This window comes from Dipodomys ordii, unplaced genomic scaffold (assembly GCF_000151885.1).
Source record: "Dipodomys ordii isolate 6190 unplaced genomic scaffold, Dord_2.0 Scaffold7, whole genome shotgun sequence".
NCBI lineage: Eukaryota > Metazoa > Chordata > Mammalia > Rodentia > Heteromyidae > Dipodomys > Dipodomys ordii.
The window spans coordinates 6120796-6143080 of NW_012267223.1; the positions used below are offsets into that span (position 1 = coordinate 6120796).

Below are 22285 nucleotides of genomic sequence, written 5' to 3' on the forward strand. Positions count from 1 at the left end.
AGCTACAGAACATGTCCAGAGTCAAGCAGCGCCAGGAGAACACTTAATGAACTATAATTTCAATACCACAATAAAATGCAAAAGAGCTTGCTGAGGAATGATTGCTATCTTTATTTGTACACGCTTGCTTCCAAACTACAATTAATATATCTAACAAAGCATATCATGCAAACAAAGCTTAGAGGTGATACAAATTGAGGAAAGCGATGCAGAAGTTTAAACATCCATTTCACCCCTATTTGACAGCCAAACAGCCTCTACCCCTGTCCACAGGTAAAAGCCAGCCTATCTCTTTCTCCATACAAATTAGGGGTCTTGTATGGTGTTTTTCAGAAGATTACAATATGGCCTGGACTTCAAAACAAAACAAAACAAAATTATGTGGGGAAAAAGCGTTTTCAAATATTTCTGACCATTGATAAAGGATATTCAGAAAGATGTTAATTATACGGATAAGAGTTTGGTTAAAAAAAAACAAACCTCAAGACTCCAAATAGCATCCGTTCCATGTGGGATTTTGAATAGTCCACTAACCCCCCCCTCCAGGAAACAATTATACTCTTTCGGGAAGAACAGTAACAAAAGTCCACAACCAACTACAGGATGAGATACTCCTAAAGTTATACAGAGACAGTGACATGGTTGTTGCATCAGAAAGTGCAAAGCCATCTTTTTATTTCAGAAAAAGGAAGTTATTGTTTTTGTTTTGTAAGATGGACTGGAAGGTCAGTTTGTCCACAAACTCTAGCAAGGGTCCTAGAGACCTCAGAAGGGGGAACAACCAAGGCATCTTTCCTATAGTTTGGCCATTCCAAAGCTTTATGCAGTTGTCCCTGGTATCTATTAAAAAAAAACAAACCCAGAGCATCAGACTGCTAAGGAGTTCCATGTGAACTTGTGGTCATTCCAATGTGAAGTCCACAGCCCAGCTGCGCAGGGCTACCCTGAGTGGGAATGCAGGCCAGGGGTGCTCTAGCTGACCCAAGAGATCGGAATTTTATGAAATCAGTCGTAGCTTTACAAAATCATTTTTTTTAAAGAATTGACTTTTATTAAAGTTCTCTATTTTAAAAAAGTACAAACAGTGCTGTGTAATCAGCTGTTCTGTTGGAATTAACAGGGCTAAGAAAAGTCTTTGGGACTTGTGGGCTGGAATGTCAGCTCATGGTAAGTCTGTTTGGTGACTGAGAGTGACTGCCGTGATTCTTAGGGAAGCACTGAATCCACAGATGTGAGGCCCAGGGATCACAGCTGTGCATGGTTTTAGTCTTCCCTAACCTCGCCATGATCAGATGAACTGCACTGGAATTCACATCAGTTCTATATAACTGACTTTACTCACATGGAACCCAGACAGCTTTTTGCAACTTTCTAGAACTTTTTTTTTTAACAGCAGAAATGTGTTCATGTTCCCTAGGTCTGCCACATCAGCTCAAACAGGACCTGACAGGAACGCTGGCAGTTCGGAGTGTTTCATAACTGAAGGCTCAAGCGGCTTAAGGAAAACCATTAAAAAAAATTTCCCAATGCTCCTTGTCAAGCCAGCATGTCATCCAGAATGTCCTTTTCCTCCCCTACCACGGTCACCCCTCACGGTACCTGTAACTCTCTTGGGCATCATACTGTCCGGCCCCTTACTCTGTCCAGCTCATGATCATGGTCGTGCAGCTTGCTCAGTGGGGAAACAGGTCCCCTGCCTTTGCAGACTATGAAAACAAAACAGGAGACGTGTGATATGCACAGAAGAAATAGGCTGGCCAAGGTGTGAAAATGACTGTCAGATGGTGTCAGATGCGAGGTTTTCATAACAAGACTTTCACTGAAAGCCCAGCAAAACGCCTACTTCCCCTGCTCACAGATGCTGGGGGGGAACTTTGATGTTGGTTGTTTTGTGACTTATCATCCATCCACCCATCCATCTGTCCATCCACTCCTCTACCCACTCACCCACCCATCCATCTACTCATTCACCCACTTACCCATCCATCCATCCACCCACCCACCCGCCCACCCATCCATCCATTCATCCATCCAACCATCCATCCATCTACCAATCCTCAGCTGCCATACTTCTCAGCAGGAGGTCACAGAAAGAAAAGAGCAGAACCTTTGGGCTTCCAGGGTTCGGTGGATGGTCTGGCTTGTCCCAGATAACTGTGAGTCATTTGCAGTTAGAGAGAGGAACAGGGCTTCTCACAGTTGTTGAGAAGCTGATGACTGTTGTTGCCTTTGGTGGGTGTTTTCTGAGGAGCAGCAAGACTGTGTCCCTGGCAAAAGCTACCCTCTTGAAGACCAGCAGATGGTGACTTCCATTTGCACCAATGGCCTCCCATGCAAAGCTTCTGAAATGTCACAGCCTTATCTCCCTACTGCTACATTCCTCCCAATGCAACAATATCCTACTCTTCTCTTTCCTGTCTGACTTCAGCCTTCACCCACCTCTCTCTTCTTAGCATGTCAATGCGTGGCTTTCATGAGGATACCACTCTCAACCAGCAAGTCACCAGCATCAGTTATAGCTTTTAGTTCACAGAAGTGATTGGCAATCCTTGGTGTTTATCCACCAATATTCCTGGGCTAAACTTCCAGAGAGCTCTTGAGCGTCCTGAATTTTCTACCAAGATTTGCAAAGAAAAGTCTAATATATTTCATTAAGAAAGGCAGAATGTGATCAGCTTCAACTAGGCTGTAGGACTCCATGTTGGAAGTATAAAGGATCAACCATCTTGGTTCCTAGGGTTACCCATCTACCTTCTGCATCAGTTCCTGCCTGAGTTGGGTCTTCCATTAACCTCTTGGGCACTGCACCTGGCAGCACAATTCAGCAACTTCCATTCAAATCAAGCACTAGACGTCTCTAGATGGACTGCCCATAGCAGGGCTGTCAGCCCACTGGCCTCTGGCCATGGAGGGAGGCGCTGCAGCTGAGCACTGGCCATCTTCCAGTGGAAAATAACACAAAACATTCTGAATGGTCTTTCTGGGTCACAGCCTAAGGGGTCCTGTGGAGACTCGGATTGTGTTAGATTCTCCTCCACAGGCCCAAGCAATGCAGGCTGTGGTCAGTTGCAGGTATTCCTACAGTTTCCCAGAGAATGAATCTTTGAGGCTAAAGCTCCTGCTGCCAACCTCCCACATAGCTGCTGAAATTCAACCAGCAGTCCTTTTCTGGCCACTCCATTTCCCACCAGGCCCTTGGAGTGGAGGCAGTGGTACAGAACGTTGTCCATCATTTGTATAGCGAATGGTGGAGAATGGTAATGCACGTTAGCCATGCAGCAGTAACTGTCTTAGAGCTTTAAATCATCAGCCCTAGTTTAAATTTCAGGGTCGGCAATGCACAGAGTAGGCTACAATAGGAATACTTCCTCAGGCCCCGTTTTTAAATATTTATTTATTTATTTTTAACCATTTCCTCCCCCATAGTCTGTCCCTTGAGTCTGCTGTTCCTCATGAAGGGTCATTTCTTTCAAAATGTTGTTTCACATTCTCTTAGGATACAGGTCACTGAACGGTAGAATTTGTTTCCTAGGAACTTGGAACTCGGTGTTGGCTGTCAAACTGCTCCCCGCTCCCCATATAAACCAATACAAAACCCAAGACTGCAGCTTGCTTGAAACAAGCTGGACATACTGCGACAAGCGGTCCACAAGCCCAGGTGCTCTTCTGGGGTTTGGTTCACTTCGCTCCTCCGTTGGGGACCAGCACTGTTCCTAGTTCATCTGGGGCAAGAGAATAGCCCATTTGTCCCCTAGGCTCATTCTCTAAGTCAGTTTCTTTACTGTCCCACCAAATGTGGCGTTCTGATGTGGACATATCCCCAGAATGTGCTGTGACAAGTAGCACTTGAGCAACCAGTAAATGAACCCTTTTTGAATTTAGAAGTCTAGAGTTGCTCAAATACGGCAGAAGAAACCACTCTGTTCTGGTCTGGCTCATTCCCTACTTCACCTTCCAATACCTCTGTGCTTCTCGCCTCAAAGACCTTCGATGGTTGTATGTTATGTGAACTTCAGGCAAACAGCCCGAGAGTGACACTGAGAAGAACTTAACTTGGCGGTGCTTTGGGGAAGGGAACAGAGCAGCTTGCTAGAAGGACAGATAGTGACGTTTCACTTGGAGGCCTAGCTCCTCCTAGGAACCTGCACTGGGAAGGGGGTGTTGCCAAATTAGTGCTCATCACAAGACTGGCATGGTCAATTTTAGTGACAGGAGATCTGAATACTATGAAGAGAGTCTGTGGGTTGCTGTAGAGAATGGCTGTGTTTCAGGGACTGACATATAGCGTGTTTCACGAAATGTGTGTGTGTGTGTGCTGGAGCAAACAGTGGGGCAGCAAGATGGATCGTGTGCTTCTGCTGTGTTCAAGTACACAGAACAAGAAGGGGATCCCCCCAGTCCTCTTCCCTGAGACAGAGTCTCCAACAGTCACAAGCTGAGAAAGAACAACTCTTTCTCTCCTCCCCCCCGCCACCCCAGATGCTGTAAGAATACCATACATGTTCACAAACATACCAGAGATATTAGAATCCCCAGGAGGAAGAGTGATGGAGGAACTCAAATGGAGAATGACATTAAGAAGCTAAGAGAGTCTCATCTCAAAAATAATCCCCACAAACAAAATTTTGGTTTGCAGGTAGAATCATATATATATATATATATATACACACACATATACACATATATAGTAAAAGCCTAATTAAACATGTAAAATAGTCATTCATTTTTGAAATTAGATCTACATTAAAAAATTAATATATCTGATACAGTGCTGGGGGGAGGGGAAGAGAAAGCACAGCAGCATATATTAAGCTAAAACTTAATCATAATAGTAGATTGGAAACATGAACCTTCACAAATATAGCACAATTGTGTCTTATAAAATTATTATAATACTCTTTATATTTGATGTCATTATATCAATAATATAGATTCACTTGTTATTAAGGTTTATTATAAACATGCAAAATCCATTGCATGATGCATTTGCAAATATTAAGATTCTTCTAGCAAGAAAACATCCTTGAGCTGATGAGCATCCAAGTGTCTCAAGTATACAGTTCCAAGTGTGTCTTTCAATAGGAGCTGGTAGTGGGAACCACATTGTATTATTTTTATCCCTAAGTGGATATCAAGGGCTAGAGAAAGGAGGCAAATTAACCAATGGGGACAGATGCTAGAGTCAATGCTTTAAGTTACTGTACATCGTACTTTCATAAACGACACTGCAGCTTATTAAATAAATAAGTACAAAAGGGGATGGGGGCGTACACATCAGCTTCTTAGAAAGGGAAACAACATAGGTAGCAAAATATTGTGTGTGGGGTTGGGGGTTGGCTAACGACACTCATGGGTGGTGGCATGGTTACTAATGGCACCCTGGATTGAAGAATAATCTCCCAGAGATTAAAATGAACATACATACACATTGGGTTCTTTCCTTGATCTGAAATGATTTCACTGGTTCATTTAGAAAAGTCCTTAAATGATTTGGCCTCTTAAAAAGAATGCAAATATTGAGACAGTTATCAACCAGATAGGGTAACAGATGACAGTGTCACCCAATAACACTCATCTGAAGTTCTCTTGCTTTTTTTTTTTAAACCACTGGATTATGGTTTCATTATGATGTTTGAGAACAGTGATTAGGTCCATCCTGGTCTCTCAGATTCACGGGGCTTTCCATTGACATAAAGAACAGAAGCAGTGGGTATCTTGAAGCTTTTCCCATCCCCAATCCCTCTTTGCTCATGCTCTGGGCTCCCCACTCTTTCGCTCCAAAGGTTTTGTGGGTTGGAGAAGTTTCTAGTCCATTGGACGAGGGCAGGTTTACTTCAACATCTCTGGTTTGGGGAGCCTGATGGTGAAAATCCACAAATAGAGAATATATCAAATCGTACCAAAAAGGGGGTAAGAGTCTCATTTTCTAGGAAAGGTTAATCTATAGTCAGATGTGACATCTACATAATTAAACTGGACACTGTACATTATGTCATCTTCCACTAAGGTAATGTTCTTGGTTGTAAGAGAGAGACCCTGAAAAGTTGATCACATGTAGACTAATTACCCTACAATTTTCAGGCCTCCATGTGGAGTAAGACATAAGGCCATGGCCTTAAAAATGTTAGGGTCAAGGATCTTTCCCCACTGCTGGGGAAGCTGAGGGGGAGGGAAATGTTTGCTTTCACGTGAGTTTCATACCGCACTTTGCAAGATAGGGTGCACAAACTGGGGGTTAACATATGAGAACCCTTCGAAATCAGACTGGTCTATGTTAGCAATGACCAGCTGATCTGGCGGTGTTAAGACAGGTTGCCCGCGTGTGAAGAATTTGTCAAAGTTTTCTGCTCCTTTGCCACACTGTAGAGAAAGAAAAAAAAAAAGAGAGTTCAGTAAATATTCTAAACCATAGGGAGCAGCTCTCTGAGAGCACTTGGTGAGGAAGGGCGTGGCTGGGGAAATTGGGACAGGTTAGGCGGGGAAGAATCTTGGAAGACTTGCAGGCCTATTGGAACCAGAAGCCAGGCACAGCAAACAACACAGGGGCTCCGTGGTAAATATTCGCATACCCTCAGAATGAAAACTTCAGATGGAAATTCACTGTTGGCAAGAAGGTAGCCATGGGGAGACAAGCCCTTTTTACTTCGCTTTCTCCTCACTGAGCAAGCAGAGCTATGCACATGAATGTTGCACGCACAGGGCTATGGTCATCGCTCCATGTTGAAAAGGCCAAGTTGTTGGCTGAGATTTCAGGCCCCCACCCCCAAACTGAGAGGGTGGGGTCACTGCCCAATTTTACTTCTTTGCAATAAAATCTGTAACGAAGCAAAAGTGGTATATCTTTGCCATCCAACCAGGATCTCTGAACAATACTGGGTAAGTGTGGTGGCAAGGGTGGAAACGGCTCCCAGGCCCAGCTGCAATTCTGGACATCTAGAGAGAACTACTCAACTGGCAGACAGGTCAACATGGAGCTCATTTGCAGGTGATCTCAGGCTGGAGGGGGTTTGCACAGGTGCTCTGCTGTAGCTGGGGAGAAACTGTAAAGCCTGCTGTCTGCTTTGAATATTACTATCCCTGAGCCTCCATAGAGAACTCTGCGCAAATGAAGGCTTCTGGCAGAGCTGCCTGTGACACTCTTAGAAATACCGTATACAGCTGTGAAGTAGCACTGCTTGTGAGTTGGGGACACCTGTCCCCCTCACTTTTTCCAGCCACCCAGAAGGGCTATGGCATATCAAAGTCTCTAGGACCCCAGGGGGACTCTGAGACAAGAAAAGCTGCAAGTTCTATTGGCATTACTAATAATGACTTTGGTCTTAGAACAGATTATTGCCCCTTTACCTGCTGCTAACACTATAGGGACAAAAGGTACTAATTCTGAGTTTGCATAATATGAACCCTGCCAGGCATTCTTGGATTTGTAACAGAGGACAGCTCTAGGTCATCTGAGAAGTGCAGCCCACCCAATTTTCTCATCAGAAAAGCAGGGAGAATAGCGTTATCTCCTTCCAAGGCTTATGTTAGGAAGGTTAAACATGCCACTTCATGCAGAGGCTAGCACCTGGTCAGGGTTCAATACACAATGCCGTGCCTGTTTTTATAGAAGACCAGGTCTATATCCAGGCTATGCTTGCTGGTCTCTTCTTTCACCTCCTTTCTATGGCTTCTAGAAGTTTCTAGAGTTTCCAAGTTTTATCATCACTTGCCCACCTTCTTTTCATCAAACACAACTTTTTCCTAAGAACCTGTTGAGTTGAAAAGCATGTCCAGAATTCAACGTAAGGTCTTCATAAACCACAGCTTTCCTTTCTGAGTTATTTTATGATTCAACCATCCACTCTGAACTTGAGGACACTTCACACTATAGTGAATGGGTGTGTGTGTGTGTGTGTGGGCAGTGAGCAGCAGGAATTTGGGGTGTGGGGGTCCCACACTCTGTGGAGGCCCACCAGTCCTGCCTCCCAGCATGGGGACAGCAAAGCATCGCTCTCATACTCCAGGTTTCCATGATGCTTTTCCGTGAGGAGCACAAAGCACTTCAAAGCAGAGGCAGCAGAGGCAGAGCCTAATTTCACACCACCCCTCATGCAAGGCACTTCTGAACCACTGGAAAAGCTCTTCGTGAAATAAATAAGGGTGCAATGTTTCTTCCCAGGACTTAACTAGGAGTCTGTATCTGATTCATCACTTAGATAAACAAGCAAATGGAAACCGATCTCCCCTGGGTATCATACTCAGGTACTGCTCTGATGATGAAGAGCTACAGAAATAGCCCTCTTTTCAGTATACCAGTGGGAATATGTGGCCCTCATGGGATCTGTTTTTTTACTGTCATGACTTGGGTCAGGGGCGCTCCTGGCACTTAATGGATAGAGATCAGAGATGCTCATAAAAATCCTAACGTGCACAGGACAACACTCCCTCCCAAGGAATTATTGGCTCAAAATGTCGATTGTGCTGCTGTTGGAGACTCTGGGGCAGATCCAGACTGCTATGTGAGGATCGTTCCATCCTCAGGTCAGTGTGAAGGTGAAGGTGAGGGCCAAACAAAGGAAACTGGGAAGAGGCAGCCACATGTGAGGAGAGCACAAAGCAAGAGCAGTGTAAGCAAATATATCCTCAAGTTTCAGCACCCGATGAATGGATGTCCATTGCCTGGAAGGATGCAAGTGTTGGCACTCCCAGAGGCAGGGCCATGTGCCTCCCAAATGTGACATCATTTGTGTTTCTCTGGATACTCATCAACGACACGAAGAACAAGGGGAATTTATGGGAAGAAGAACAACAACAAAATAACGTATTGCCCCATAAGGAAGGGCATAACTAGCTAAGGTAGAATGTTCTCTCTGCTCTGGCTAGACATCCACTTGGATAGCTTTGGATGTATTGATGTGGTTCTGTGAAAAGTCTGCACGGGCGTGACCCTTTCCTTTGAATCCTGTCTTTATGGCACTCACAAATCAGTTTCCACTGGGAAAGTTTCCAAAAGCCATGGCTTTACTGCCAAAGGAAAAATGAGAATACCAAGAGGAGAGCAAAACCAAGAGAACTCTCCAAGAGGAGAGTTCTTGAAGGTTGAAAAAGGGGAGAGGATAGGGATGGATTCTTGGAGGACAAGTTCCACAGCTGAGGTCCCAAGAAGGGCTGGTTCCTAAGGGCCTCCATGGCTTATAGAGCTGAGTATTGTAACGAAGGGAGAAACAAACCTGTTTGGTGGAAGCCTCATGCCATGACTGTGCTCATGACAGCAGAGCTAACTAAGGAGAAATCATGGAGCCCAGACCAATCTCATCTACTCTCTGTGATCACACTGAATGGTAATGTGACGACGTTAGACTCAAAACTGGAAACACTTTCCTCTCCTTTCTCACTCTAAATTTCCTTGGAATTTTCCCTGACTCAGACAGAGAAGTCACATTTTGGCAAAAGGAAGTATTTCTTACACTGGCTCACTTAGGAAGAGAGACCAGAGACAAGGACAATATAAGGACAAAGAGTAAAAACGAAACCACTCATGTTCAGACATCAACCGTGGGACAAAGGGGCTGTTCACGTAGGTTAGCAAGATGCACAGCGGGAAGTCATGGAAAGCCTGGGGGTTGAGTCCCTGCCCCTCACATAGGAACAGGAGAAGCATGATTCCTCCAAGTCCACTCCCATAAACAAACTGCTTATTTTTCTACTATGAAGTGTTGCTCAATGTTTTAAAAAAAATCAGTCTTCTTTCCACACTTCTTAGCAAAAGTAGATCCAGAGATAGATAATCTCCTCCAGGCAACGCTGGAGGAGGTGTTGAACTACTTGTTTTTAAAGATAACACCATCACCACTACCAAGCTCAGGAGAGGATCATGAAACCCAGAGCTCCCTAGATCCTTGGGAAAAGACAGACAAGAGATTCAAGAGCCATTGCATTCTCAATACAGGAAAGGGTCTGCCGTCGCCGAGGATCCAAACCTGCCACCATCAGCTTGGTGGAGAGTGAGCTTCGGGGACTATTTGGATTGGAGTAGGAAGCAAGAAGAGGCACAGAGACAAAAGGGTCAAGGGATCGCCTGGTAGGACCTGTGGATAAGTGAAGAAACGATGGCAGAGGCCCTCACAACCTCTCCGGCAATGGTGGCTGTTTGTGACAACCCGATAGCCTGACACCTGTGTCTCTGAGAGCTCTAGGCCATCAAGCACACAAAACAGCTAAAATGGGTTGTGAGCAAACCCCTAGGATGGGCGTACCCAGTCTTCAACTCCAAACTCTACCTGTACCTTTCACCAGTTGAGGCGTCTGCCAGTGGAGATATGATGCATGGGGCAAGAGTGGAAGAGAAAAGGGCAGCAAAAGGCAGGACAGATCTGACAGAGCCAGGCAAGGTGGTCTAGCACCAGATGGTATTTTGTGCTCACTGTGCATCCATGACACTTGAGGGAAGACAGGAGCCGAGAAGGAGAAGAGGCCAGCTCAGAGAGGTCTACAGCCCCAGGCCATAGTTTTGGGAAAGCCATGGCATCTACTTGTGGATGTTGACCACACACCTTCCAGGACTGTTATGAAGTGAGAGGGAACTAGCGCATGAGAGGCCCTTCTGAATGATGTGTCAGGAGAGAGGTCTCAGGTACAACACACATAGCAAGTGCTTGACAAGTCAGAGGCAGTGAATCCATGTTTGAAGGATGAAAAACAATGCTATGAATAATCCACCTCACCTTCCTCCTGTCTGGATTAAGGAATGGACACCTGTGTCATTTTGACATTCTCACCAATTTGGTAAATCCATCAATGCACAAAAGGCACTCAGGAGAAATCAGGCTTGGTAAGGATGCTCAGAGCATGGAATGATGCAGACACAGCCTGTGTGGTGGGTGGACCACATCCAAGGCCTTGCATTCCCTGACAGGGCGCAGGGAAGAGACCCTGCTGGGCTACAGAGCGTGGGTTCTCGCCTGGGATGCTTACCTGTGAAAGGCTGCCAGGCACAGGCTGTACCCGTCCTGTCCTCAGCCCCGCCCTCTGCCATCATGCCTTAGTCTTGAGAATACAACCTCACTGGTGCTGGCATGGGAACACAAGTAGCTCAGATAATGGCCATTAAAAAGAATGCAAAACCAAACAAAAGCAGGAGAGTGGGCAGAGTGTAGAACTAATGAAGCCTAAAGAATCGGGGTAAACGTACAGAAAAAGCGAAACAGAACGGCAGGGAGGTTCTCCGAGCGACACCGGATGGTGCGGGGTGTCCTGGGTAGCACAGGAACCCTCACGTGTGCTTCAGGCCCCGGTTCTGGGGAAGTGCACCGTGCGGTGTTGTGGGGGCGTTAGTGGGAGCATCACCCCTCTCTCTGCACACAGCTCCCTAGGGCAGGATTACATACTGTCCTCTTAAATAACCAACAGCAGAAACGAGCTGGTGCATGTTGCCTGGCCCTTCTGCTCTCCTCCAGAGCCCCCCAGTGAGGGCCTTGGCCCCCACTCTGACCTCTCCAGGGGGCTCAGCATGCTCAGGGAATGGTCTCCGTGCGGGACCCACGCAAGCAGGAGCACACCGTTAAGGGTTACAGAGTGAGGTTAGTTTGCTTGTTTAGTCACCCAAGGTTCTGGAAACGTGCTCACCGAGGACCTGGATGCCCACTGAAGCCAGTGCATTTTGGTACAGATAGTCTGGAGAACAGGAGCGGACAGAGGAGAGGGTTTGGAGAACAGTCAGTTCCTGGCCTTGGACCTCAAGAATTGGGAATGGCTGGGTGAAGAGCCATGGTCCCGCCGGAGAGGATGGGGACGGGGGTGGGGGGGTGGTCCTCTGGTTATCACCATGGGAAAGACGGGCGCAGCCTCCTATGTCTGCGGTATGGGGGACTGCACCTGGGCCTCATGCATGTAGGTAAGTGCTCTGCCATTGTGAAACACAACTCCAGACCTAAGTGTGTGTTTGCACATCCATGTACTTTTTTTCTGGAAGATTTTGAATAGTCATTGGGGAGGGGAGGAGATAGCTTTCCTTTTATCTTCTCTCTTTGTCTCTGTCTTTGTCTTCCTCTTTCTGTCTCTCTGCTTGTTTCTCTCTCTGTAATATCACCCACAAACTAGGTAGTAACTTTACCACATGAGCCCTCTCCCCAGCCCTTTTTACTTTCATTATTTTTTCAGATAAGATCTCTGTCTTTTTGGTTTGTTTTTGACTCAGACTGTAATCCTCAAACTGTTTATGCTGGGATCACCAATGTAAACTACCACACCCAGCTTATTTGTTGGTATAGAGTCTCACTAACTCTTGGCCCAGGCTGGCCTTGAGCTGTGATCCTCTAGATTTCTGCCTCCCCAAATAACCATGAGGCCTGGCCTCTTCTATACCATTTCCCATTGCTTAATTGTTTCTATTACTATGTAGAGATAATGTTTTACTAATAATAATATGATTTTTTAAGTGATTCGGACTCCAGTTCCTGCCAACATCCCCCGTTGGTCAGGGCCTGGAGAAGGGCTTTGGTTTGCTGTTTGAACCCATGGAAATGGCAAATGTTGTTCAGAGAGCCTGGCTTTTGCTGATAGACACAGGATATAAGACTACATTAAATGAGTGTGTTCTTGTAGGTGTGAGAGCTATGTATGCATGAGGGCAAAGGTTCTAGCTTATTATTCCTATATAAAGAAATCACGCTGAAGTGTCATGATGGTTTTGCTATCAAAATTGATACCATTCTTTTTCTTTAAAAAAATGAAATACAGAAATTATTTCTATAGAAAGAAATCATGTGCTCCATTTGGATTTTCTTCGTGTTGATGGCCGGCTTCAGCAACCTAGGCCCCTTTCTAAGAACAGTATAATAACCATCATTGTTGGGGACCCTTACTCCCCATGGCAAGCACTTGTCAGTTCACATGGCTGAGGCAGACAGGGTCTGTAATTAATACCAGCCTTTATCACTGAAGTTTGCAATAATACTACTTATTTATATTGATTATTATTTACAATGTCTCATTTCTTCCAGTTTCTCTTCCAAGGAGAAAAGTATTCTGGGAGAGTAGTTATCAAAGTGGAGAAAACAGCTTGCTTCTAATTCATCAAGTAAAAGATGAAATCCTAGACTGCTTAAAGGCTTAAATCAAACCCAAATGGACCATGATGTGATTTCTTCTCATCTCCATGGCTGGTTAGTGTTGTATAATGTCAGCAAAGCTCCCCTAAGTCTTGAGAATCTCAATTTTAATTAGCTAGCATTACTGTTGCGAACTCAAGGGAAAGGCCAAGAGAACAAATCTGTCTGCCACTGGAGAACTGATTAGATGTGGCTGTGGTACCTTGTGAGACAGACAGTCACTGCAGGCCCCTCCCCCTATCCTGGGTAGCTGCGGCTCTGTATAATTAACTTGGCAGAGTAATTGTTCCATGAGATGTCGTTTAGGAAACATACATAGGATTTGGGAAGCATTACATCTTCAACTTACTCTCAAGTGGTTCAGAAAAGTTGTGTGTGTGTGTGTGTGTGTGTGTGTACCCATAGGCAGTTAGAAAGAATAGAAAAAGAACAGCACAAACATGATAAAATGTTAACATTCAGAGGTTGTGGGTAGGGAATATAGAAGTTTTTTTAATAGTATTTTCCAACTGGTTTACAAGTGTGATGTGAAACTAGAACTTAATTCGTTTTTTTTTTTTTTTAAAGAAAAAGAATGGCATCAGCTTTGGTAATGACGCTCTAAGCAAGCTACAGAGGAGCCTCTGACCGGGGAGGGGAGCTCCTGCTGTTCTTACTCTGTGTGAGTCTTGCTGCAGAGATGGCGAAGCCCCCATGAAGTCATAATTCTATCTTCTTCCTATGTCTCCCATCTCTTCTTAAGAGATAGGATGTTGGTGGGGGGGGGAATTGGGTGGAGGGCAGAGGGAGGATGGGAAGGGATGGGAAGGGGAAACAAAGGAGGAGGCTACAATGCTTGATAAGAAATGTACTCATTATCTTGCCCATGTAATTGTAACCCCTCAAAAAAAAGAGAGATAGGAAGTTTCCCCAAGAAACAACTCTTATGAAAGACAGGCCCATTTTCCACATGCTCTGCCTACTGTGGGCTGTGGAGTATTTCTGGGTGTTAGCTTTCTAGATGGATTTCTCCTTTCCGATAACCAGTAACATCCAGAAATTGCTTCTGGCTTGGCTGTGACCACTCCCTACTATCAATGGATAGAATTCAGGGGAAAACATCCATTCATTTCACCACTTCCAGTAGCTGTACAAACTGTTCCTCATCCCAGGCAGGGTGATGGGCATTTGAAGGGCATATTGGCTTCACCACGAATAATGAATCAGGATAAAAGTCTACAAAGGTCAAAGTAACACTGATCAGAACCTTGGTGCAAACAGAAAGAAAGAGCTGTCCTTCCCAGGGTGAGGGTCATATGGCCATGCATGCAGTGGTACCTCCGTGCCTCTCTGATACTGTGGGAGACAGGTGAATACTCTCACTTCTCCTGAGAATGGAGATGGACCAGGGGTAACATCCTGCTTAAAAACACCGTCTTCCTGCACGGAGTCCTGGGAAGATAAATGGGCCTCCTTTTCATGGCTCAAGTTTGCTGCAAGGACCTCTGCTGGAGTCTGGCCTGTGCTCTTCGTCTGTGGAGCAGGGCCCTCTCCCACCATGTTTCTTTGAGAGGTGCCTGCTCCAGCTTGCTTGTGGTTGATTCATCTCTAGGACAGGACAGCACGGCTGTCTGGTTTCATCTTTGCTTTTGATAAAATCAAGCAGCACGTGGAAGGCTCTACCCTGTCGAGCGATTGTCTTGTCTTCCAGAAAGTCATCTGTCTTCAGGATGGCACAGAGTCAACCTCTCGGGACAAACATGGCGCTACCCCGGGCATGTCTGTCCTGCCACTGGCTGCTGCAAGACAGACGTCTAAGCCTCCAGATTTGTCTGGTGAGGCATACTTGTCGTTCCCTTCTCTGCTCTCCCCTGCGTGTGACCTTACATAGAATCCAGGCCGTAGGCCCGAGTTGCACTGCAGACCTGGCTTTCATGTCATCAGGAGACAGACAATCCTGTGCACAGCCTCCTGATGGATCACGGCACCATCAAGCATCTCTGTGCAATGGGTATCTCACGTTTTAATTTCCCCAATGTCACTTTGGCATCTGGAAGATGATAAGTACATTGCACACTACAGAAACCTCAGTTCCTCTTGATAAGAACTGTGGCTGTCCAATTATATAATACCTCTACCCTTCCTTGGGAGGTCAGTGATTCCAGAACAACTTTTTTTGTTCTTGTTGTTGCTGGCCAAGGGACTTGAACTCACAGTCTGGGCATAATTCTTGAGCTATTTTATTCAAGGCTGGTGCTCTACCACTTAAGCCATGCCTCTACTTCTGTTTTTTGGGGGTTAATTGGAGACAAGAGTCTCATGGATGTTCCTCCCCAGGATGGCTTTAAACCAAGATCCTCAGATCTCAGCCACCAGAGATTACAGACATGAGCCATTGGTACGCAGCTTTGGAATAATCTTTCTTTAAAGATTCAAAAGGAAAATAAAAAAATAAGACCAAATAAAGATGATAGACTCTTGATTTTTCTAGTACAAATTACTCTGTGTGTGTGTGGGAGAGAGAGAAAGAGAGAGTGAAGAGAGAGAGAGAGAGAGAGAGAGAGAGAGAGAGAGAGAGAGAGAGAAAGAGAACTATGGCTTGAACTTAGGGCCTCATGCGCCTGCTTGACTTTCTTCACACAAGGCTAGCTCCATTCTTTGAGTTGTACCTCTGCTTCCAGCTTTTAGGTGATTAATGGAGGTAAGAGTCTCTTGGACTTTTCTGTTCAGGCTGATTTCAAATCGTGGTCCTCAGCCTCCTGAGTAGTTAGGATTACAGGCCTGAGCCAACATAACCTGGCTTCTAGGACAAATTAGATCACCAGAAGCAGCAAGCCAACAGTCCTATATCTGATCTTCCACTATAAGCAAAGGCTGAATTCCATGGGAGCCAGAAGCAGTATGCATGTAGGAAGAGCAAAACAGGCTAAGGGCTCTTAGCCCAGTAAACTGATTCACCAAGACATACAAAGTCCTTAGCTAGAGTGAGGGAAGCTGCTTGGAGGTAGAGTCTTCTGAGCTAGGCTCTCTGGCAGCCATGTTATCAAGGTGGTCTTCAGTAGCCACACGGAGACCAGTATCGTGTGCCTGTCTTTGAAGCAGCAAGACTGGCCCTTTGAGCAGGCAGGGCTCTGTATTTATCTGCAATCTCTTTTGACTTTCCAATTAGACAAAGCTGGAAAGCCACATCCTAGCACAGCTTTGGTCCTTGGCCCATTTTTCCTACTGTCTGAGTTCATGGCAGAGTGTGTGCAGCTTTGTCTGAGGTTGTGTTCCTCTGTCATCCATGTCCTGTTTAACCAATGAACTGATTTAGTATTTCCACTGCAGCATGGTGTGTCACATGGACAGAGCTGTTGTAGGTACCCCTCGCCTGAGATTGGCATGGAGGAAGGATGGGGGGAAAGTGAGTCCTCAGGGCTGTTTGGTGCCCTTCCAGGGCCCAGAACTCTTGGCTTTGTCTTTCACTTGAGTCTGCGTTGTGACAAACGGACGTGTCTTGTCCACTTGCTTCTTACTTCCTCCGCAGATGTGTCTCCTTGCCGCCCGGCTCCTGCCCTGCATTCTGTCTGGCTCCTTACTCCTTTTGCACAGATTCTCTAGCAGAACAATCTCTTGTGAACAGATGTTTGTTCTCCTGTTCCATTCTCTGGCCAGGGCTCTGACCAAGCATAACTTTCCACAAAAACCTTCAATTCTAGAAACTTCATCCACAATTTCTCTGCTTTTTATGTGTTTGGTTTCCTTCCCCCACCCCTTTATAGCCAAAGGCAATCTATTCTTCCCTTTTATTTTAACCAGCATTCAGTCAAACCAACAGACCAACGAGCCAGCAAACCAACCAACAAACCAAAGCCCTAACCAACCAATCAACCGAGGAATGAAGGAACCAGCAGCACTCCCAGAATAAAACACCATCAAACGATGCTCCTGCCTTACTCAGATGTCTACCACGGGAACCACTCTGCTTCCAGCGGCTCCCGTGACCCACAGGGAACAGCCCACATTCTTGGCTGCTTGAGTGTCACCCCTGGTTTACTTCTCCATGAGTTTAGGGTTAAGTACCCATTAAAAGTGGGAGAATCTGAAAACCAAGTCCAGGTGAGAATAAAAAGAGAAAAAGAAAGTGCGTATTATGGTTAGCCTTGCTGCACCCTGTCTCTTTTTGGAAAGGGAGTGACAAGTGAATTCATCTTGCTCCACCTTGAAAGCAGGGCCCATATTTATCTCTATGTTCCTATGAAGAACAAGCCGTGTTGAAGGTGGTATTGCTCACCTTTCTCATTTTAAGGAGACAATGAGAGATATGAAAGGCAGGGGGAACAGAGAAACTTGCTAATTCTTTTTTTTTGCAGATACCTGCAGTCTCATTGTTCAGTCTGCCCAGTCCCTCCCTACACCCGAGAGCCAGGCTTTATGCACTGAAGAAGAGGGTCTTCTGAGAGGACCCGGGGTCCAGGGCTGGCTAAGAAGAAGGTGGGAGGTGGCAGATATCGAAGGGCCTATTTGAAAGGATGACTCAGAAGGAAGTCAACTGACCTGATTAATTTTAGTTTGTCTTCAGTCTGTGCTAAAAATGTCTTAGAAAAATAAAGTCCAATGGGCTTGTCACCCATTGTTATTCTGGGAGCAGAGCATGCACGGGACCGGCTGACAAGGAGGTTGCTGCTCTTAGAACAAAGCTGGGTGTGTGGCACAGGCAGTAATTCTGCTGCCCCAGGGTCCTCCTGGCCTCTCACGGGACACCTACTGGAGATACAGTTAGGCTGAACCAGTAGGGAGAAGGGTGGCGTCTTAAAGATATTCACTCTGTCTCTAGAGATGGAAACATTAAGAAGGCACACAGCGGGGTGCTGGTGGCTCACGCTTGTCATCCTATCTACTCAGGAGGCTGAGATCTGAGGATTGCAGTTCAAAGCCAGCCCAGGCAGGAAAGTCCATGAAACTCGTATCTCCAATGAAGTGCCAGAAAACTGGACATGGCGCTGTGGCTCAAGTGGTAGAGTGCTCACCTTGAGCTTCAGAGCTGAGGGACAGCGCCCAGGCCCAGAGTTCAAGACCCACGACCGACAAAAAAAAAAAAAAGGCACACAGGAGTTACTACTACCTCTCAGAATCAGCTGTAAAGCTGTCACTGAGGTAGAACAATGGTACAGTGGAAAAGGACTGGACTCTGCCACCTACTAGCTGTGCATCCTCCAGCAAGTTACTCAGCCTCTCTGTGCCTCAGGTTTTTCAACTGCAACCTGGGGACAGTGATGCTCATCTCCCTGGGCTGCTGGGAAATAAAGCGAATTAATATTTGTAGAGCAGTGGAGAGGGCCTGCTCCATGGTATTAATTAAATAAAGGAGAATGAGTGGCAACCACATGGGCAGAGTCTGAAGAAAGCTGGCAGGGTCAGAACCGATGGTTGCTGCTTACTTCTTATAGACCCAGGCCTGTGTGGGCCAGCGTCCAGGCCTAACTAGAAGCCAACAGAGCATTAGATGGGCTTCACAATCCCTAGGGCAAGCTGGTGCCCAAATTCTGAGAGGAGGTCAGCTTTGCCGGGTGTGAGGTCCTCAGAGTCTCGTGCCTGTCTAGCACAGGCTGCAACTGTCTGGGGCTCTCGGTGGCCGCCCTATTGTGGGTGACGGGCATGCAAGGTCCCTCTGTTTCTCCTTACTCTACAAAGCCAGCAAGAACACTGACTGCTCAGACTCTAGCATGGAGCACAATCCTAGGCTGGTACCTTCCTGTTTTCCCCCACCCTGCCAAAGCCAGGGTCACGTGTCTCCTGTTTCCAGGAAGAAGGGAGGGAGGAGCACAGCTGGAATTGGGGAGAGACTCTGTGTACAGTTCTGCTCTTCAGGACTCACCACTTTGGGCTTGAACGGAGGCTGGATTTCCCTGTTCTCCAGTTTTTCCCAGTCGATCCTCCGGAAGAAGGCATGCTCTCTCACATCCCTCTCTCCCTCCGGCCCGCAGCCCAGCCGCTTGGCTGGGTGTTTGGTCATCAGCTGGAAAGGAGAATGAATGAGAAGGTGGCTAACAGTAGCTTCCCAGAGCCAGCCCCTTGCTTCTCCTGGTCCAGCTGAGCTTCTAGCTCGGGCGGTGGGGCTGCCTGGACACCAGCAGCGCAGACACGGTCAGGATGTCACCAAGAAAGTCACTCAAGTGACGCCTTTTTTTTGTAGTTATGGTCACCGTAAGAAAAAGGGAGAAAATGGAATCCATGGCAAATGGAACAGGAAGAAATCAGACAGACATCTTCATATCCCCTTCTTTCAGACCTTTGTAAATCTGCTTTTCTTTCTTGAGAAAAAAACAACCTACACATCATTAAAAATTGTGTATACTTGGGCTGAGAAGGTGGTTCAGTGGTAGAGTGCCTGCCTAACATACATGAGACCCTGGGTTCTATTCCTCAGCACCACATAAATAGAAAAAGCCGGAAGTGGCGCTGTGGCTCAAGTGGTAGAGGGCTGGCCTTGAGCTGAAGAGCTGAGGGACAGCGCCCAGGCCCAGAGTTCAGGCCCCATGACCAACAACAACAACAAAATTATGCATACTTAAAGCATTACAGACTAGCAGCACACAGCATCACATTGCCCAGATCAAAATATAATCAATCAGCTTGGCGCCAGTGGCTCATGCCTATAGTCCTACTCAGGAGGTGTAAAGATGGTTCAAAGCCAGCTCCAGCATGAAAGTCCCTGAGACTTATATCTCCAATTAACCACAAAAAAGTTAGAAATGGAGCCGTGGCTCAAATGGTAGAGGGCCAGCCTTGAGCGACGATAGCGAAGGAACTGCTTCCAGGCTCAATCCCTAGCACTGGGAGCTCAATCCCTAGCACTGGCACAAAAAAACAAGGATCCATTGAAGGCTCAATGGGTTGGAAAAATCTACACAGTAACTAGGAAGGCAGCTAGTTGGCTTCACCATGCCTGGTACAGGATTCAGAGGCTATGCTGAATGCTTGGAGGGGAGATGTCAGTCCACTATTAGCATCTCTGCCTACCACCCTGCCCTAAAAACATAGGATAAATATTTCCCAAAGGACTGAACTATCTTTAAAACATGAAAGAGTGTGCTGCACTCCATCTCACTAAGTCTGAAAAGAATTGTATGACCTAAAAGTTAACCATTAAAAACCAGTCAGAGCCAGGCGCCAGTGGCTCACACCTGTAATCCTAGTTACTCAGGAGGCAGAGATCTGAGGATAACGGTTCAAAGCCACCCCAGACAAGAATGTCTGTGAGACTCTTACCTCCAATTAACCACCAGAAAAACCAGAAGTGGCCCTGTGGCTCGAGTGATAGAGTGCATGCCTTGAGCTGAAGAGGTGAGGGACAGCGCCCAGGCCCAGAGTTCAAGCTCCATGACTGACCAAAAAAAAAAAAAATTGGGGTGGAGGGAGATAAACAACTAATAAAGAACTAATGTGGCTCAGTGGTAGAGAGCTTGCCTAGCATGCATGGAGCCCAGTACCACATAAACAGAAAAAGCTGGAAGTGGCGCTGTGGCTCAGGTGGCAGAGCCCTAGCCTTGAACACAGAGAGGCTCAGGGACAGTGCCCAGGCCCTGAGTTTAAGCCCCTAGACTGGGAAAAAAACAAAAACAACTAACTTTAGAGGCCTAGAACTAGAATTAGTGGGAACTCCAACTTTCCAATGGTCTGTGGTTACAGCTGGTGGCCCACTCCACAGTTTCACAAAATGGACTAGAAACAGAAGTGTAGCTCCATAAGGGAGTAGGCCTGAGCCCCAGGGGATGCTGCCTTCCTTGTGCCCCAATGCCCACATTACCAATGCTTGCCCTCTGTGCCCAAGAGCAGAGTGGCCTGCACTTGAGGCATGTCTATACTCAGAACTATGGGAAACGCTGTGCTCTCAGCACTTGGGAGACAGAGGGTTATAAGTTTGAGACCAGCCTGAGTGACAGAGTGAAGCCCTTTCTCAAAAAAGAATTTTGAAAAAGTCTCTCCCTGTCAGGCCCCTTGATCCATGACAGAAAAAAAAAAAGAAGAATTCAGATGGACTTACTCCTTTGCAGATGGAAACAGCCTCCTTGGACAAGGATTTGGGATAGGAAACATTGTGCTCCATTATAGACTGAAACAGTTCGTCTTCATCTTCACCATCAAATGGCGGCTGGTTCAGAAAAGAGCAAAGACAGGAAAACACTTAGGAGAAATAGCTCGTTAACATGGCACCTGCAGGTCAGATGCAGCATAAAGAATCCAACCAGATTTCCCGGCACACTGCAGGAGTCAGGGTTAGCTCACTTAACTTAAGGCTTTATTTGATTATCTTTAATTACACTGGTGACTGTGTGTTTTTCATTTTTAACTCTGTCCTTTTAATTATCTTGCCTTGAGCAACCCCAAAACAATCTTTAGGGAAAAATGTTTTTGAGTAATGCTATTAATGATTCACAAATAAATTGTAATTAATCCATTAATCTTGTAATTATGTGCTAAAAAATTTAATTATGAACAAGTTAGGTCAGATGGCTTCATGTTCAGTAGGAGAAGGATAGAGAATGCTTAATGTTTTCAATTGAGATAGGGAATCTCAGAACTGGAGCAAAGAGGACTTTCCTCTGGCCCAGGACTCCTGCCTACAAGAAGCTACTCTAAGCTGCTGGTTTGTTGCAGAAGGGTTCCCAAGTGACAATAAATGCAGGCAACCAAATGTCCCTTAGACAAGGTCTCGAGATTTACCTTGCATTCTCTCCCTGGGAGGCCTCCAGGGTCAGGGACTCTCCTGTCACTACACCTTAGGGAGGGGACAGGCATGTGATTCTCCAGTTTTTGTTTTTAAATCTACTCTCTACACAGGAAATAAGGGAGGGGAAGGATGGGCTTATGGGGAAGGTGGATAACGGTCATCTCAGCCTCTTCCTGGCACCAGGGGAGTGCTTTATACATATCACTTAATCCTCAAACTATACTTATCATCTGGATGCCAAGGACCCATCCCAGGTGAGGCCAATGAGGTCCTGTGTAGTACTCTGCTCAGGGCAAAGAGCTCTTGTGGCAGAACCAGGATGCTAACTCAGACTTAGGCTCTCAGCCATTCCAAGCACTACTCCTGCCCAACACTTGTTCCTGGAATTGAACAGTGAACAATGGCTCTTTGGGCTGACACAGGTGGGAGCGCTCAGTGGGGTCCGCCCGCATACACAGAAGACTCTGCTGGGGACAGGTTGTCCTGGTGAGCTTTATCGGGA

The 22285-nt window shown here is 46.2% G+C and overlaps 1 protein-coding gene across 1 annotated transcript in view; it reads right to left on the minus strand.

Annotated features, from left to right (window-relative positions):
• Nucleotides 1-5590: 5590 nt before the first annotated feature.
• The window catches only part of Prkca (protein kinase C, alpha), a 388590-nt gene continuing 371895 nt past the window's right edge, over nucleotides 5591-22285 (minus strand). The window contains exons 15-17 of the mRNA XM_013037977.1: nucleotides 21097-21204; nucleotides 18928-19068; nucleotides 5591-6360 (exon numbers count right to left, since the gene is read on the minus strand). Coding sequence (XP_012893431.1) covers nucleotides 6196-6360; nucleotides 18928-19068; nucleotides 21097-21204 — 414 coding nt within the window. The 3' untranslated portion in view covers nucleotides 5591-6195. The remainder of the gene's footprint in view (nucleotides 6361-18927; nucleotides 19069-21096; nucleotides 21205-22285) is intronic.